We start from the raw sequence: 19,618 nt of genomic DNA, 5'->3' as shown, positions 1-19,618 counted from the left end.
CACAGAGGGTTGTACATGGAAACCAAAAGGGTTCTACGTGGAACTAAAAAGGCTTTTCCCTGGAATCAAAAAGGGTTCTCCTATGGGGACAGCCGAAGAACCCTTTTGGAACCCTTTTTTTCTAAAAGTGTAAGTAATAAGTTGTAGTCAGGTGGTCATTACCAGGTTATGATGAGGTCTTAACTATGACCAGCAGGCTACATAATATAGCACATAATATAGTGGTCAGAATTATGACCAGTTGGTCAGACAGAGGTCACAATTATTATGGTGGTCAGAAAAAGATGGCATTTTCTGGTCAGTAAAAATACCATAAAAAAACATCATACTGATGTCTTTTAAACCAGGTTTTGCCCACTTGGTTCTTACAGCCTACTTCACACAAGTATCTAACCTGTTAGGAAAGCTAATGTTGTTGTAATGTATGTATAGGTTTTGATTTACACGACAAAGCACATCGATTTTGTAGGAAAAACATACTGCAGTAGTTTGAAAGGAATCCATGAATTAAGGCTCACAAGTCACAACACAAGTATAGGCCTACAGAGATGATATTATGTAATATACATTTGGTGACATAGTTACATTGTAATACGTGATGTAAATTCAAACAAGCGGAATAAAATGAATGATTAATAGATTCATAATTAGGCTATACATACTGTTGTACATGTGAGGAGCTTATTCCACAGACAAATAGGGCAAATAAATTCCATGAAGAAATTGCATGTAGGCATAATCAAGAGATCCACTACTGTCCTATTCTGTGTTCTGAAACCTTCTAGAACCTCTGGAAGCCATTCCTCCTACTGTAAGCCTTTGTCTGGCACATTCTTAAAAAACAAATCCACAACTCTGCTCAACAAAACAAGCTCTGTGACAGAGATATAGATCTTTGGCTGAATCATCTCATTTTGGCTGAATCGTCACATCTGTTGGAATCCAGCTCACAACAGAAATATGCAGGCTAGAGCTCAGCCAAGTGCAAGGCCAGCCTAGCAATACAGATACAGCGATTGGGGCTGAAGACAATAACAACCCTCTCTTCACATAGTGTCAAGAGATTAAGGTTGATTTCACACTTTGTCCCTTTCAGCCAATTTTTGTGAAGTGCAGTTCACTTAGTTTTTTGTTGAGTGTGAACACTCCAAAGGAACTCAGATCCCTCAAAAGAGCCCCCGAAGCGAACCAAACTGATCTGAGTTCGGTTCGTTTGAATTCCGTGGTCTGGTTCTCTTTTTTAGGGCAATGTGAACACAAAGCTCCCCAGGTTCGCTTGTCATTATCCCCGCACCACACACTAGACTACTGCAACACCGTTTCCCCTGCCATAACACCTTCACATTGGAAAGAGATGATGATGTGCAGTTTCGCGGAAAACACATTTGCTGTTTTTGGATTTTGATTAGTGATTGTCAAGGATACACAGAAATTCCAAAATATGTGTGGAGTTTTGTACTGACACGATTTTCAGATTATTTGTTTGCAATATGTTGATCTATAGGCTAAGAGAGATTCATAAGCTGTTTATTCGACTGTGGAGTTTGAATAGTGTGAGAAGAAAACATTTTTGGTGAGAATCACAACATAGGGTACAAAATCCATTCTAGCTCTTAAAGGGTGTAAAAAAAAAATGTTACGCCTACAGCATTATTTAATCTGCAATTACTCTACTGGTATTTCATCTGTTACCAATTATATTTACATGTTAATATTATCTTCTGATTACAATTATTATGTCCCATCTTTTAACTTAATGCAATCTATTAGCTTCCAAAACATAAGTAGGTATATCTAGCTGTCCGATAACACGTTCTGATGGAATGGCTTGTCCTATACTTTCACCCAGTGTGCATTGAGTGAATGTTGGAAGAATATCTTGGTTCCTTTCTAAACATAGTAATGTGAATGCAAAGAGGACTCGGACCTCAAAAAAGGTGAAGTGAACTGGCAAAAGGCAAGGGCAGTGTGAATGCAAAGAGAACTGAGTTATTTTGCTCTTTTTTTTTACCCCAGGGTTCACTTTAAAGAGGACTACATGTGAAAACACCCTCACAGCCAAATCCAGAGGAGATGGCAAAACACAGAGATGAAATGCTAAAATCCCACATCGAAGCAAATCCCCCGCGGGGCAGAGTAGTAGTAGTAACATCAGCCTGGAGTTACTCACATCCAGAGCCTCCAGCGTCATGAAACCAGAGATAGAAAAGCCATCTATGATGTCCTCCTCAGCAGACGTAGACTCCTTTCTCTTTCTCCTGGGGGGCCTCGGACGAGAAGAAAAGGGGTTCCTGCCTCTTTCCTCCCTCTCCGAATCCGAGGAGAAGCAGAGCCCCACAGAGCCCCCCCTCACATTGTTGTTGTTCCTTGTCCCATTTGATCTCCGTCCCCGATCCCTCTCGGACTTAGACTTCCTCTTTTTGCGGAGCCCACTGGACCGAGGGCCATCCATTTCCTCAGAGGAAAAGCCCACCTAGAGACTCCTCTAGTATAGAAGAGAATCAACCCTGTCAAGGGCACTCACTGGCACAGTTGAACTCCCAGCAGAAAGAAATACCAACAGATATTTCCTAACAATATCCAACAAGTAGTACGTATAGTTACTCAGTGCATGAAATCCAAGGAAAACTGAGCGATCAGATAATATCCAAAGGGCATAGGCTGGAGTAGAGAATGCATTGAGTCATTGAAAGCCCAGCAGTAGGTTCCGAAACAAAGATCCCCAACGGTCGTCCATGACATCCACTGACAGACAAAGGGTAATACTGTCGGTTAGACGTGGAAACCAGGCTGTCAACTCAAAAGAGAAAAAAATAAGAAGAATCTTTAACTGGAAAATAATGTCTGATCACTGGACATGTCTTGCCATGGTGAACCAACTGTAAAAAGCCACATCCTGATCCTTCTCCTCAAGGAATCCTCACTCTTCACATGCTGCAGTCAGCCAGCTCTCCCTCCTGAAAGTCAAAGAGATAGAGAGCATACATTTGCAACATGTTCAGTCAGCAGCAGTCCTTAATGTCGAATGCATTAAGTCAATGAGCCATCCTCTCAAGGTAGGAAGATTATAATACAGTACAGGGGGTTGTTACCAGTCTACATAATGCAACATAAATTAATGTTTCATTACGATATAGCTTTAGACTCATCTTCTCACTATACTGTCCTTTTTTTTTTTTTACAATGCGGAATCATTAGGCTGAAATTATTATGTGGCTGAGATCATTATGTGTTTTAAAGTGCTCCTTCTCTACTACCATCTCTGAAGTTCTCCCCCGTGGTGTTACTCTATCCAGTACTTTTAATGAAATTAGCGTTTTCTTACATTTATAATGTATTCCTCTATTTGGTTAAGCCTATTCCTATATATGTGGATATTTTCAAAATAGGCCTGCTTTGGTTATTATCTCGGTTTCTGTTCAATGCATATAGAACACCAGCTTGCCTGATCATCACACTATTATGTCTACATTTCTAAAATCACTGTGCTTTCACCAAAGGTGAGACAATGTATATAAACTTCATAGTCATCACGACACTTGTCACCTATAATTTACACTCTCTCCATATAGGTGCATAAAATCCTGATTCAGTGTACATTTGTATACCACAAATTGGAAAATACATTTTTCATCAAGTATGCCATAATCTATTTTTTTCACAGTTGTCTGTGTTCGTCATTATGTATATTTCAATCTACAAACAACTAAGCCGTCAAATTGTTTTGCACATTCTGATTAGTTGAATGAGATGTCTCTAAAATGTATGGTATCTATTGAATGGTCTATCCATTATGCAATATTTCTACAAGGTAATTGATTCTTAGAATATACTTGTTTCGTCACAATTTTACATTCCAATTAATTTCTTCCAATAGATAATCTCATGTAAGCCATATAAACACATGGGTCATAACATAACATCTAACACTAGATACTGAATTATGTCTGTCCTTGAGGGTTTGAGATGAGGATTCTGCCAAACAATGCTCTCTCCTAGATCTAGACTGATGACCTTAATTGACAATTGGTCTTAAAGCACTTAAACTTGGAGCACTCTAAGTCAAAAGTGCATGTGTTCAGTCATAATAGGCTACTTTATATGATTAACCTATTAACATTCTAGTCATGCTACAATATGTAACCATAAGGGTTTGCGTTTCAGACAGCATACAGATGACAACACATTCAACAGTTTGTCATCTCAATCATTCCTTAACACATACATTCATTCTCAGTCTTCTAATCTGCTCTGTATGTCAAATGTACAGATAACCTGTACTCTATGAATACTAGCTACAATACCAAAATCCATTTAGATACTAAGTGTACATGACATCACCAAAACGGTAGCCTATCCATCATTCAATACACCAAACCCTACAGGCATGCTCTAGTCTAGCCTCATCCAAGCCACTCCAAATTTCATCACCCCCTCCCAATGCTGCTGGTGAACCGTTCCACAGACAGACAGTAGGAACACACCTTGCCTAGCTCCATCATAACCAGACACACTATAATAATCATGTCATAGACAACCACCATCTTCAACTTTGAATGATGTAATTGTCCAAGGATTGCAATGCAAGTTAGCATGAGTAAAACCTGTAATATACCAATAGCCAGCTAGACTGCAAGTGCCAAATGTTGCACATCAACACATTACAATGGCTCGCAAATGTGGCTTATTTGGACGGATGGTGCGTAATAAGGGCGCATCTAAACCATCAGAAATCCCAGCCTTGTCTATGCTGCAGTTTTTTTCCCTTGTTTTAGCCCTAGAAGCTAAATTCAGCCTTTCTTATAACGGTCCTAAGCCGTTTCCCAGTCCCTATCCCTTTAACCTGATGCCCATTGCCAGCACTCCCCTAATGACATGCATACAACATAGCTCTAGTAAATCCTTTTAAAAGCTGTTTTGGCTCTTTCGCCCTCCCTTTTCTCGTTCCGTGTTGTTATCACACTATCTCGCTGTCTTCATTCAGTCCTTTTTGTCTGCCTCTCTGTCAGTATATCTCACGCTCCGTGGCCAGTCCAGCCTACAACAGCGACTGGCACTGCTTCCTCTCCTGCTCCAGCTCTCCGCTTATTTTCACTAACACACAAAGCGAGCCTCTTTTTCTCCAAGACACGTCATGCAAAACCAAGAAATGCAAACCCTTGCAAGTGGGGACCGTCCGAGCAAGTCGCTGGTATTCGGATAGGAATGGTCAATAAAATATCAAACAAAAGGAAAAATGTAACTAACAAATAAATCCCGTAATGAAGCAAAGGGGCTCTTCTCTCCCAGTCAGTGCTTGAGGATCCCGGAGAAGGGACCGGGCGCATTGATATGGCGATGCCGCAGTGCCGCTTTACAGGGTATGCGCTTCCTCGGCGCAAATAGTGCTGTCAATGGAATCTGGAATGGGTCGTTGTACTAAGGAGAACAGTCTAAACTATATGCTCATGTAATGTTGTCGGTTGAAACTCTGTAATAAGCCAGATAAAGCTATAGCCTACTTATGACTGTTCTATGTCTAGTAGACACTGTAGCACAAAAGGTGTGTTACAGTGTCTACTCAAAATTTGGACAGTACATTCTCAGCATACCTGCCAAGGCAATAATTTGCATATTGAAATAATAAAAATACATCTTATTTTGTTTACACTTAGGCTAAACACTTGCTGTTGCACAAAACACCACTTGTGATGTGACCATATGTGTCAATTCCAGCCCTTCGTAACCACATAAAGAGCCACCACTATTTAAAATACTCATTATAAATCCTGTAGCCTATCCCAAACAACATGTACAATCAATGAATCATCCACAAACCCTCCCACCAGCATGTGGACTCTCTTTTGTCTTGACTATATGGATCTGGAGTAAAGACAGAGGGAGAGACAGTCAGTCGCGTTGAGCTTTATGCTGCTATCACCCAGACACCCATTCAGTGTTATTGACAGATCCATCGTCTACATACAGACCATGGACCCAGGTGTCAGACTATCACACAGGGTATGTAACAGGGCTAGGTTCTCTCCAGGGAGAGACCAAGGGGCAAACTCACTCTGCTCTGCTCCCCTGTCAAACCCCACTGAAATAGAAAGCTGGCCGGGTCTCATGACACTGTGTCACATAGCATTTTACTTATCTGAAGTGTTTGGTCATTGGTGGGTCAGGTAAGTTAGCAAGGGTGGTCTAATTATCTAATTTAGTTTAGTAAAAAAATACAAATAAAAATCACATTTTCCCTATAAATTAGATAAGTGATGATGAATATTGAAAACAATGAAATAATTACTTATCATGGTGAATATTGCAATTATATTATTCAATGTTAAATGACATCCATGTCATGTATTTTATGTAGTTCTAAACAAGTCCCTCTCAAATACATTAAATACAAGTCATATATTCTACCCCAGGATATACAATGATGGATCCTCCAATGTTTCACGCTCGCTTGGGCTAACCGGTAACCACAACCCAAGGATGCTGAGAATCTCCCAAGCAACTGCTTCACTATGGCCACAGTAATGTATTCAGTTGATATTCTACTGCCTAGAGTCCAAAACATGATTGTGCAAGGTTGTAGTTATTCCAGGTCTATGCAATGTATCATTTGGGTACAACAAATAATCAATATATTCATACATTGTTTTGAGAGTAGCAGCTTTTGTCCTAACCTTGTAAGAGAGAGCTGTGAAAGCCAAGTGTTGCTTTAATCTCCCTGAGGTGCAGAAATTGATTCTCAAAACCATAATTACTTAAGAGCATTTACTTCCATTATTTACAGTATTTAATTCAGCTTCAATCATGCCAATATCATTCACAGTCTTGATTACCCAAATGTCTAATTTGCCATTTGTAATAGCTCTTAAAGATTTCTCAGTTGTTCCACTTACATATATGAATACTGTATTAATTAATCCCTCACTGTGTATCCGATGGTTTCTGTATTGATGTTCTGTTCAAGGCTCAAAGCCCCATCCTCCATATTCAATCAGTGGATCAGTGGAGCCGTTGTCACCCATGATGCCAGTTGAACACTATTGAGTTCCTGGTTCAGTCAGTCATGGGCTCTGAATGCTCAAATGGAACCTGCACTGAAAAAAGCCATGTGTTAAGAAAAAAATGAATATGATTAAACATCAAATAAACCTCTCATCAGACTAAATCCAAATCTTAATACTAAAGAGTAATCACATTCAATCTAATATTATTGGTGATAGGGTATTATTAATTTCATGATAATAGCCTATCATTATCTTATTATAACATAAATCAGATTAAAGCCAAAAACCACAGCAGTGTGATTATCTCACCAACATGACATGTCTACATGTTGATAGCTAGCACACAGAGCCATGGTGGTGGTGATGGTGTTCGTGTGTAGTGGTGGCAGCGCTGTGGGCTGGTCCTGTGTGAATCAGGGATCATGAGAGCCAGTGTATTTTTAGCCTGCAGGCGTAATGATGCAGTGTGGCTCAGCACAGTGGTTGTCCAGTCTGAGTACTTCTATTCCCATCTATGACCTCTGAGAGGGGGCCCCTCACCACCCTCCCAGCCACCACTGCAGCCCAGCCGTGTTAGAGTAATGCTCCAGGACACACACACACTTGACTCTGTCTCATCTTCCAGGAGGAGCCAGCATCCTTTTGACAAAGTGGTGTGGTAGAGGAGGCAGGGGAGGGGACAAAGAGCCTAATTCAGCTGTCCAGCCTTCTTCTCATTAAGGTGTGTGGTGGGGGGTAGATAAATGTGCTGCCATGCCCTCCTCTCCTCCTCTCTCAGGCTCTCTATAATCAGGTTTAATTATTAGACACTGGCCAAACTTTGTCTGCAGCGCCATCTTTACTCTCAGGTCATCACCCTTTGATGTCAGAAAACCCCAAACACCTCACTGTCTGTTTTTTGTTATAGGTCATGACCCTAACTAAAAGGATGTTTAGCATGTTGTGTCTGGTCAAAAACACCTGTATTCAATGGGAGAGTTAAAGAAAAATGTTACTTGTATGTATGCTGAACAAAAATATAAATGCAACACGTAAAGTGTTGGTCCCATGTTTCATGAGCTGAAATAAAAGATTCCAGAAATGTTTCATGCGCACAAAAAGCTTATATCTCTCAAATATTGTGCACAAATTTGTTTACATCCCTGTTAGTGAGCATTTCTCCTTTGCCAAGATAATCCATCCACCTGACAGGTGTGGCATATCAAGAAGCTGATTAAATGGCATGATCATTGCACAGGTGCACCTTGTGCTGGGGACAATAAAAGGCCACTCTAAAATGTGCAGTTTTGTCACACAACACAATGCTACAGATGTCTCAAGTTTTGAGGGAGCATGCAATTGGGATGCTGACTGCAGGAATGTCCATCCGAGCTGTTGCCAGAGGATTTGTTGTTCATTTCTCTACCATAAGCCGCCACCAACGTCGTTTTAGAGAATTTGGCTGTACAACCAACCTGCCTCACAACCGCAGACCACGTGTAACCACGCCAGCCCAGGACCTCCACATCCGGCTTCTTCACCTGCGGGATCGTCTGAGGAGGGGTAGAGGGGTGCTGAGGAGTATTTCTGTCTGTAATAAAGCCCTTTTGTGGGGAAAAACTAATCCGATTGGCTGGGCCTAGCTCCCAAGTGGGTGGGCATATGCCCTCCCAGGCCCACCCATGGCTGTGCCCCTGCCCAGTCGTGAAATCCATAGATTAGGGCCTAATGAATTAATTTAAACTGACTTATTTCCTTCTATGAACTGTAACTCAGTAAAATCTTTGAAATTGTTGCATGTTGCGTTTATATTTTTGTTCAGTATATTTTAATCAATCCAATGATAAACATTATATAGACATGACCAAGGTAAGACATACACACGGCACACATTCTTTTCTGGAAAAGAAAGCAACAGGGAGAAAAGAGAAATAAAGAAAAGTGAAGAAGTGCTTTGAGATGCTTTTACCTGAGGAGGTTTCTTGCTCTAGGCTACAACAGCAAACAGACTGAGCTAAATACCCTATACTATCACTGTGTGATGTGTGAGGAATTCAAAGCTCTCACCTCATCTTTCAAGTGCTTCCAGCGATATGAAACACATACAGTACTCGTTGATGAGGTGTAACAGTATTAACCCTCAGGCTTACAGCTTACAGAAATACCAACATTATGTAATCAATTAGCAGAAAACTGCATATGCAAACCAACATGTATACATGTACAGTACATGTACAACATAGCATTATGTGTTTTGCCAAGCGATAATGAAAGCAAAACTGTCTCTCTCTATCTCCTTGGTGACGCAACCACACAGCAGATAGTAGTCATTAAATGAGATTTACAAATAGATGTTTAGATTTATCTCTTTGTCTCACGTCTTTCATTAAACTATCCCCATTCTCTCTTGATCTGCAGGAATCTCACTTGAGACTGAGATAAGTTGAGTACAATGCAATTTAAACAGCTATTTCAATCGTATGTATGGCACTTATACAGCAACAAAGAGCTGCTGAATGCTGGATGGAATGGGCTCATCTCTCTACCCCCAAGCCCTCTGTTTCTAAGCCTGGTAATAGCCACTATTATTTCCATTGTGTACACCCTAGTCTTTATAAATGCCTCTCGCTCTGCTCTGTTACCATGCATAACAACATGGTGTACTGTTTAGCATCATCAATGTAGCTCTGAGTATACACGCTCCGCACCCAGTATATTCTGTTGCTGCTATTAATGTATGATGGTGATTTGAGTGGTTAAATCACAGAGTGGGGAAGCCTAATATTCATCATTTATGACTAACTATCAGTCCCTAAAGGACTAACAAGTGCCTAATGACCTTAAACTGCATGTTAATACATGAGGAGTTGATGGCTAATTATTAACAAATAATAAGAGCCATATAATATGACCTATTGTTCTGAAGTGGTGATGAATTATGAATGGTGCTAAGTGTTACTGAATGGTGTTTCTATGTATGCCTCAACGGGAGAAGATTTGTATTGTACATGATGAACCTCTATACATTTGACCTTAGAGTGAATGTCAACAGTCAAGGTTGATATTATATTAAATAATTGGATTAGTACAGTAGTTAGCCTGACTACATCTAAAATCAGATCAGATTACACAGTTTTGCACTTGAAAATGCAATGTATCCCACAAGTCTGCTCTATGAAGACCTAATTGTCACCCATATGAATCAATATGATTGAACACCTTGAAGCCTGTAGCAGTGACATTAACATGCATAGTGAAAAAAATCTTGATGTATGGGGCCTGTCAAAATCCTCTTTGCTCGTGTTACTTCCACTGGTTCACACAATCAATCACATTTGCATTTGAAGTCTACCGGCTCATCCTCTTAAGATAAACTTGGGCAGCAGGTAGCCTAGCGTTGAGCCAGTAACCGAAAGGTTGCTGGTTGGAATCCTCGAGCAGAATAGGTGACAAATCTGCCGATGTGCCCTTGAGCAAGGCACTTAATCATAATTGTTGCTGTGGACAAGAGTGTTTGCCAAATGACTAGAATCTAAAATATAAATGTAAAACGTCAGTATTAGAATGAATGGAAGAAAAATGGGGAGGACACTAAACATGGTCGATATATAATTGCCAAGCACTGTAACTCAGTGTTAAGAATAGATTTGAGTCCGTTTGAAACCCTTTCTATGAACTGTATGCTGAGAATGGCCTTTCACTAGACAACTCCAGCTCTAAGAGATCATTTTATCAAATGTGTGCCATTTTTCTTTCAATTCCATAAATAAGTTGATACACTTATGTTGTGTGCTTTTCAACATCATTTTAGTCCCCGGCACAGTGGAGCATTTTCCATATCTGTCATCAGTGTAAATACACCAAGACAGCTTCCAAATATAGCCAGAGATCAAATGTAACAAGGAGAAAAAAACACACTGCCAAAAACCTCTCCTCCTCCTCTCGTGTGTACCTTCAACAGTGTGATACCAAAATACAACATGACTGTAGACTGCATCATGGATATTGAGGATGACGGTTGACCTAAAAAGTGAACACTGAACACATTATGTTTTAATCTCTTTCTTCCTCCCACCATTCTGCACTGTATAATGAAGCACATACAGCATATTGCAATTGTTCTCTTCATTCACTATATTACCATATTGTTCATAATTCAATAGTGAGCAAATGGCATAGGTAAGTTCAACCCACAAGTTCAATCAACAAAGATAAAATACCGAATTACTGAAGCTGAAGTACTGAATATACTAAAACTGTCAACATGTGAGTCAATTCAATATCAGAGAATTCATAACACATGAACAGAAACCATGCAACCGGTGTGTACTGCAAACATCCAGATGATACCGAAAAAAAAATCTGGTATAGAATTGTCACTACAACTATGGTTGTTAGCATGTTCTAAGATGGTTGTTTGGAGTGGGTTTGCTTGGTGCTCAGAGTCTGAAGACAGGGGGAAATCAGGTGGAAGTGGGGCTTTTTTTGGCCTTTTCCCCTCATTTTTGTAATAGCAGGAAGTTCATAACCTCCCATATTTCCTTATTTACATGGAACTCTGGCTGAGTGGCTCAATAGCATCAGGCCATATTAGCTGAGGGCATGTGTCCAAATGCTCAGTGGTGTAAAGTACTTAAGTAAAAATAATTTAAAGTACTACTTAAGTATCTGTACTTTACTTTACTATTTATATTTTTGACAACTTTTACTTTTACTTCACTACATTCCTAAAGAAAATATTGTACTTTTTACTCCATACGTTTTCCCTGACAACCAAAAGTACTCATTATATTTTCAATGCTTAGCAGGACAGGAAAATGGTCAAATTCACGCACTTATCAAGAGAACACATGGTCATCCACATCACCGCCTGGTATGGCAACTGCTCGGCATCCGACCGTAAGGCGCTACAGAGGGTAGTGCGTACGGCCCAGTACATCACTGGGGCCAAGCTTCCTGCCATCCAGGACCTATATACTAGGCGGTGTCAGAGGAATGCCCTAGAAATTGTCAAAGACTCCAGTCACCCAAGTCATAGACTGTTCTCTCTGTTACCGCACGGCAAGCGGAACCGGAGCGCCAAGTCTAGGTTCAAAAGGCTCTTTAACAACTTCTACCCCAAAGCCATAAGACTGCTGAACAATTAATCAAATGGCCACCCGGACTATTTGCATTGACCCCTACCTACATGGTCACTTTACCCCTACCTACATGTACAAATTACCTCGACTAACCTGTACCCCTGCACATTGACTCGATACCGGTACCCCCTGTACATAGCCTTATAATTGTTATTTTATTGTGTTATTTTATTTTTTTATTTTTTTTACTTTAGTTTATTTAGTAAATCTTTTCTTAACTCTATTTTCTTAAAATTGCATTGTTGGTTAAGGGCTTGTAAGTACACATTTCACGGTAAGGTCTACACCTGTTGTATTCGGCGCATGTGACAAATACAATTTGATTTGATTTGATCCCTACTGCCTCTGGCCTGGCGGACTCACTAAACACAAATGCATCTTTTGTAAATAATGTCTGAGTGTTGGAGTATGCCCCTGACTATCTGTGAATTTTAAAAACAAGAAAATGGTGCCGTCTGCTTTACTTAATATAAGGAATTTTAAATGATTTATACTTTCACTTTTACTTTTGATACTTAAGTATATTTTAGCAATTACATTTACTTTTGATACTGATGTATATTTAAAACCAAATACTTTTAGACAAGTAGTATTTTACTGGCTGACTTTCACTTTTACTTGAGCAACTTTCTATTAAGGTATCTATACTTTTACTCAAGTATGACGATTGGGTACTTTTTCCACCAGTGCCAGTGCTGGTACAAACACATCACAGGCAGGAGGCAGAGACAGAGACAGAGTGTGACGGCAGTCCGTGCGCATGTATACCCCACCCCCCATCACCCCTACTCCCATCCATGGATCGCATGACATAAAAGAGTGGCGCACAGACATTTTTTCTTCACCCTCGACACCAAACACACACAGACACACACAGACATACACACAGACAGACACACACACACAGGCTCCACAAACTCTGCTAATTGTGTTTTTATGTAGCAAAACGAGAACAGTATATCTCATTGTGCAGTCGAGGGGAGGAGGGGGAAAACGGAGGAGGGAGGTTAGTGGTGGTGGTGGGGGAGATCTCTTTGGAATACGAGGCAGGGATATTTTCCAATTACTCAGCCCTCTCTCCCTCGCATCCCACAGGGCGAGAGAGGCAAAGGCAAAGTCGCGCTCGTTTATTAGTATTAGGGTCTCGTTCCCCCTGCGAGGCCACTCTGCTCTCCCCCTCTCGCTCCTTACAGCGCCTCGCCATGCACACAGGATCACTATAATAGAATTTGTAAGCCTTCATGACAGAATTACGTGAAATAAGTTTGCAGGGGAAAGGGACCTGTGGGATGAGGGCTGGGGGTACAAGGTTTCCTGGGTAGAATTGGGTGGGTGAGTGTACATGGTACAGCCAGAGAGAGAGCTGAACTGAATGAATACTCTGACTTCATTTCACCTCATTTGATGCTACTTGCCTGCACTGGATCTCCCACTTGCATTATTGGAGAGGAAAAGGTTTTACAACCATTCATTTACAGGCTCTCCATAATGGAAGGTGCCTACATCATCAGAAATGAACCTTGAGGGTGACAGTGCATTTAGAAGGTAGTGTTTCTTTAGTTGCTTATAAACACACATGTAGAGTATACATTTGGAAATTGTTAGTGATGATAAAACCACAGTATGACCTATTTCAACACTAACCTCACAAATCACTCACTTAATTGAAGGGTTCCAGGAAGATAATATTATTTGCACCCAAGAGACAAACAGCTTGTCACGAGGGACTGGGAAGATAAGATATGGAATGCCTACATTTCCATTTCCATAATGGAGAAGCATTGTTCCCCGGGATTTAGAAAGATTATGAGGATCAAAAGGATGATCTGGTGTTCTCGTTGGTGGAGGCCTCCTCTAATGATTTAGCACTGACATTACATGAGGTCTGTCATCTAAAGGTCACCAAAGGGCAGAGTGAATACTTAAACCCTAAACCCTAATTGATACCGTCAGAGGGAACCAAACAAGTCTTATCAACCAGCCACTAGAATATATCAGAAATGCAATTCTGATCATGTATGGATGATATAGATCACTCTGGTCCCTGAGTAACTCCAACAGTACCCCTGCTACCAACAAACAGTACGCATTTTGGATGTATCCCGCAGACAAGCACATCTGAGTTTGCCGATGACACAACGGTGGTAGGTCTGATCACCGACGACGATGAGACAGTCAACAGGGAGGAGGTCAGAGACCTGGCAGAGTGGTGCGAGGACAACAACCTCTCCCTCAACGTCAATAAGACAAAGGAGCTGATCGTGGACTGAAGGAAACGGAGGGCAGAGCACGCCCCCATTCACATCGACTGGGCTTTAGTGGAACGGGTCGAGAGCTTCAAGTTCCTCGGTGTCCACATCACTAAGGATCTATCATGGTCCAAACACACCAACACAGTCGTGAAGAGGGAACGTCAATTCCTCTTTCCCCTCAGGAGGCTGAAAAGATTTGGCATGGGCCCTCAGATCCTCAAACAGTTCTACAGCTGCACCATCGAGAGCATCTTGACTGGCTGCATCACCGCTTGGTATGGCAACTGCTTGGCATCCGACCTCAAGTCGTACGGCCCAGTACATCACTGGGGCCGAGCTCCATGCCACCCAGGACCTCTATACCAGGCGGTGTCAGAGCAAGGCCCAACAAATTGTGAAAGACTCCAGCTACCCAATCCACAGACTGTTCTGTCTGCTACCGCACGGCAAGCGGTACCAATGCACCAAGTGTGGAACCAACAGGATCCTGAACAGCTTCTACCCCCAAGCCATAAGACTGCTAAACAAGACTGCTAAATAGCTAATCAAATGGCTACACGGACTACCTGCATTGACCATTTTTTGCACTAACTCTCTTGTAGTGACTATACCCACACACACTGGACTCTACACACACTCACACACATTACCTCATACCCCTGCACATCAACTCAGTACTGGTACTCCCTGTATATAGCCATGTTATTTCCTTCTCCCTATATATACCTATGTTATTTGTACTCTTTATTTTAATTCGTTATTCACTGTATCACTATTTCTATTTTTGTATTTTATTTTTTATCTTATCTTTAACTCTGCGTTGTTGTAAAATGACCCGTAAGTAAGCATTTCACTGTTAGTCTACACCTGTTTTCTAAGAAGCATGTGACAAACACATTTTTATTTTATTTTAGTTAACTACTGTATCATTGGTTGCAGCATTACACAACTCAAAATAACACTAAACACTAAACAGATGTCAAGTGGTTTTCCCAGTCAGGTGCCCCTTGAGACTTGTTTGCTACATGCTCATGTTGATGGTGGTGAGAAACCTGCAGATCCATCTCCATATGTAGAGGCTCAGTCAGTGCGTCTCAGTGTGTCTGCAGGGCCAGACAATACCACACTGTAGATGATCCTTCTGTAAATATCTGTTTTTTAATAGAGCTGTTTAGTTTGCTGTGGCGGTAATTTACACAAGTAGTCTCAAGATGAAGCTTTCTTCTTTGTCGAGATAAACGAGCACTCCATGACAAAAGCATGCGCTTACAATTATCCACTTCTGTCCTATTCTGAGTCAGACACTGCAGAATGCCAGAATGCCACTGTGTGTCAGGAGGAAAGGCAGGGAGAGGAAAGTGCTTTTGCAGGAAGCATGGAAGGAGAAGAGATGAAAAGAGAAAAGGAGGAAACATTTTTCAATGTAATTTGGTTAATTTGGAGGAATCGACCGACTTCACAACGGCATTAAACTAGGGTCAGATATTCCTTGAAGGAGGTGTCACAGGGTTCAAGAGAGAGGTTACCATTACTCTTAATCGTGAGCTGACCGATGAGGGCTTGGTGCACTGTACCTGCAACAAGGGTTTCTAAGAATGGTTAATGGCAGTGTTTATTAGTTGTGGTTTCTAAATGAGTGGCCCCTCACGAGCCACACACAGCTAGGAGGTCCTCTTGAATTCACTTAAAATAAAACACATTCAAAATAAATAGTAATATGCAAAAATATGCAGAAAGCAGACATACAAACACAGACAAAAACATTACATCCTTCACTACACAAACAAACATTCTGTACCACATAAACAGGTGACATATGTTCAAACAGGCAGAGTTAATTGTAGGAGGCATTGTGAATTATTACTGGAACCATCATGTTATACCAATCTAATTAAAGTGTTTACTAAAGTAGTATAGCATACTGAAGAAGAAAAAGTACTATAACACTCAATTATGCGGCAGCTTTCAACCTGAGAGAGACAAAAGTGCTTATTAATTTTTCATGAGATGGGGAAGGGCCTCAATAAGTAGTGACAAATACAGCTCATTAGGAGTCCCTGGACATCAACGGGCTTTTCCCATAATGCCCCAGGCCCTCAATCAAATGGCCCGTAATGAACTGACAGGATTTTACCTCAGCACTACACCGGACAAAAATAACTTTTGCAAATGTTTAAAACAACAAAGGTTAATAGACCCTCTTATAAGGTGTGAACCTATTTTTAGGGAATGGTAATGGTCTGTTAGATTTAGGCCCATTCCAGAGCAAAATTCTCTTTACAAAAAGAAGTCCTGTTGCACAGTGAGTGAACTAGCAGCATGGTTCACAGGTTTCTGCCGGCGAGGCGAGGTAGACATGTTAACGGTCCGCAGGGCTGCTCTCTGGGTTGAACCAAGCGTGGGATCCACAAAACTAATGAAAATCTCTCTCATAACCATGGCTTCATCTGTACAAACACTTCACGCAAGATAAAATGGCTGACAAGACAGCTAAAGCCCATGTCCAGGTTATTTGTTGCCAAATGTCAAGAGCTTTCCGCAATATGAAGTGATTGTCATTGTACATTTATGGGGGTTTCAGACAGGAAATAAAAATATACTTTTATTAAAGGTGCCATTTCCTGGTTGCTAAAATTCGAATAGTTCGCCTAATTTCAGTTTATGTGACAAAACAAGCAAGTATTGTGTGGATAATCATTGTACCATCTAAACCGCCGTGAAATATATTTTCCATAACCCAAAATATTGTATTTTTAGCTTTTTGAAGCTAAACTAAACTTAAAGCTGCAATGTGTAACTTTTTGGGCGACCCGACAAGTTTATTTTGTTACGGATGTCGACGATGACTATGACGGGTCTCCTTCCTAATGCCCAGGAAGCTCAGAATCAAACTCCCATTAGACAGCTCTGCAAGCGTTGTGATGCCAAAATACGTTCGTTACTCACCAAATATGGAGTTTCGCTGAGCAACTATCTTAATTTAGTCCTGTTACGGCCGGTATGTACTTCCCCAAAAATATCTAAATAAAAATTGACAAGCAACTGAAAAAATGCCTTTTTTGATTTGGAATCACTCATTACTGCCACGCACAGTTCGGAAGTCTACAATAGCTCAATACATCGGAGGTGCTGAAGAGGCATTTCTTTTGGTTGCTTGTACATTTTTATTTAGAACTTCTTGGGAAGGACATACCGGCCGTAATAGGAGTAATTGAGCATAGTTACTCAGCAAAATTCCATATTTTGTGATTAACGAACACATTTTGACATTAAAACACTTGCAGAGCTGTCTAATGGGAGTTTGAATCGGAGCTTCCTGGGTGTTAGAGACATCTCTAATGCACAGATACTGGGGCATCTAAAGTCTAAGCTCCAATGGCAGCACATTTAATATTTAAAACTACTTTCCAAATGGGTGAATTATCTCAAAACAATTAACATTTGACATCAAGTCTGCCTTCATGTTTACATTGCAGTGTTATTGGTTTAAGACAAGTATTCATTTTTTAAATTCTTTTTTAAATTCTTTTTTATTCTCCATTTGGGCTCATTTACCAGTATCTTGCTTCTTGAGAAAAAAAGTGCCCAGGTTGCCATGGCGATATATTATGTTTGGGTTCCAACACAGTTTTTTGTTGTCTTTATTTTATATTGAACAAAAACATAAAAGCAACATGCAACAATTTAATTGATTTTACTGAGTTACAGTGGGGGAAAAAAGTATTTAGTCAGCCACCAATTGTGCAAGTTCTCCCACTTAAAAAGATGAGAGAGGCCTGTAATTTTCATCATAGGTACACATCAACTATGACAGCCAAAATGAGCATTTTTTTTCCAGAAAATCACATTGTAGGATTTTTAATGAATTTATTTGCAAATTATGGTGGAAAATAAGTATTTGGTCAATAACAAAAGTTTCTCAATATTTTGTTATATACCCTTTGTTGGCAATGACACAGGTCAAACGTTTTCTGTAAGTCTTCACAAGGTTTTCACACACTGTTGCTGGTATTTTGGCCCATTCCTCCATGCAGATCTCCTCTAGAGCAGTGATGTTTTGGGGCTGTCGCTGGGCAACACAGAATTTCAACTCCCTCCAAAGATTTTCTATGGGGTTGAGATCTGGAGACTGGCTAGGCCACTCCAGGACCTTGAAATGCTTCTTACGAAGCCACTCCTTCGTTGCCCGGGTGGTGTGTTTGGGATCATTGTCATGCTGAAAGACCCAGCCACGTTTCATCTTCAATGTCCTTGCTGATGGAAGGAGGTTTTCACTCAAAATCTCACGATACATGGCCCCATTTATTCTTTCCTTTACACGGATCAGTCGTCCTGGTCCCTTTGCAGAAAAACAGCCCCAAAGTATGATGTTTCCACCCCCATGCTTCACAGTAGGTATGGTGTTCTTTGGATGCAACTCAGCATTCTTTGTCCTCCAAACACGACGAGTTGAGTTTTTACCAAAAAGTTCTATTTTGGTTTCATCTGACCATATGACATTCTCCCAATCCTCTTCTGGATCATCCAAATGCACTCTAGCAAACTTCAGACGGGCCTGGACATGTACTGGCTTAAGCAGGGGGACACGTCTGGCACTGCAGGATTTGAGTCCCTGGCGGCGTAGTGTGTTACTGATGGTAGGCTTTGTTACTTTGGTCCTAGCTCTCTGCAGGTCATTCACTAGGTCCCCCTGTGTGGTTCTGGGATTTTTGCTCACCTTGTGATCATTTTGACCCCACGGGGTGAGATCTTGCGTGGAGCCCCAGATCGAGGGAGATTATTAGTGGTCTTGTATGTCTTCCATTTCCTAATAATTGCTCCCACAGTTGATTTCTTCAAACCAAGCTGCTTACCTATTGCAGATTCAGTCTTCCCAGCCTGGTGCAGGTCTACAATTTTGTTTCTGGTGTCCTTTGACAGCTCTTTGGTCTTGGCCATAGTGGAGTTTGGAGTGTGACTGTTTGAGGTTGTGGACAGGTGTCTTTTATACTGATAACAAGTTCAAACAGGTGCCATTAATACAGGTAACGAGTGGAGGACAGAGGAGCCTCTTAAAGAAGAAGTTACAGGTCTGTGAGAGCCAGAAATCTTGCTTGTTTGTAGGTGACCAAATACTTATTTTCCACCATAATCAGCAAATAAATTCATTAAAAATCCTACAATGTGATTTTCTGGATTTCTTTTCCTCAATTTGTCTGTCATAGTTGACGTGTACCTATGATGAAAATTACAGGCCTCTCTCATC

General features: G+C 40.9%; 1 protein-coding gene across 10 annotated transcripts in view; it reads right to left on the bottom strand.

Moving 5' to 3' along the window:
• LOC121573566 (autism susceptibility gene 2 protein) overlaps window positions 1-5,310 on the bottom strand; it is a 493,378-nt gene extending 488,068 nt beyond the window's left edge. For all 10 annotated transcript variants that reach the window (XM_045222451.1, XM_041885653.2, XM_045222452.1 and 7 more), the window contains exons 1-2: window positions 5,158-5,310; window positions 2,171-2,957 (exon numbers count right to left, since the gene is read on the bottom strand). In XM_045222451.1, the coding sequence (XP_045078386.1) occupies window positions 2,171-2,452 (282 nt within the window). In that variant the 5' untranslated portion in view covers window positions 2,453-2,957; window positions 5,158-5,310. The remainder of the gene's footprint in view (window positions 1-2,170; window positions 2,958-5,157) is intronic.
• Window positions 5,311-19,618: the final 14,308 nt, after the last annotated feature.

Source organism: Coregonus clupeaformis, chromosome 9 (genome assembly GCF_020615455.1).
Source record: "Coregonus clupeaformis isolate EN_2021a chromosome 9, ASM2061545v1, whole genome shotgun sequence".
Taxonomy (NCBI): domain Eukaryota; kingdom Metazoa; phylum Chordata; class Actinopteri; order Salmoniformes; family Salmonidae; genus Coregonus; species Coregonus clupeaformis.
The sequence above is the reverse complement of the archived record's forward strand: the minus strand, read 5'-3'. Positions and strand labels throughout refer to the sequence as shown.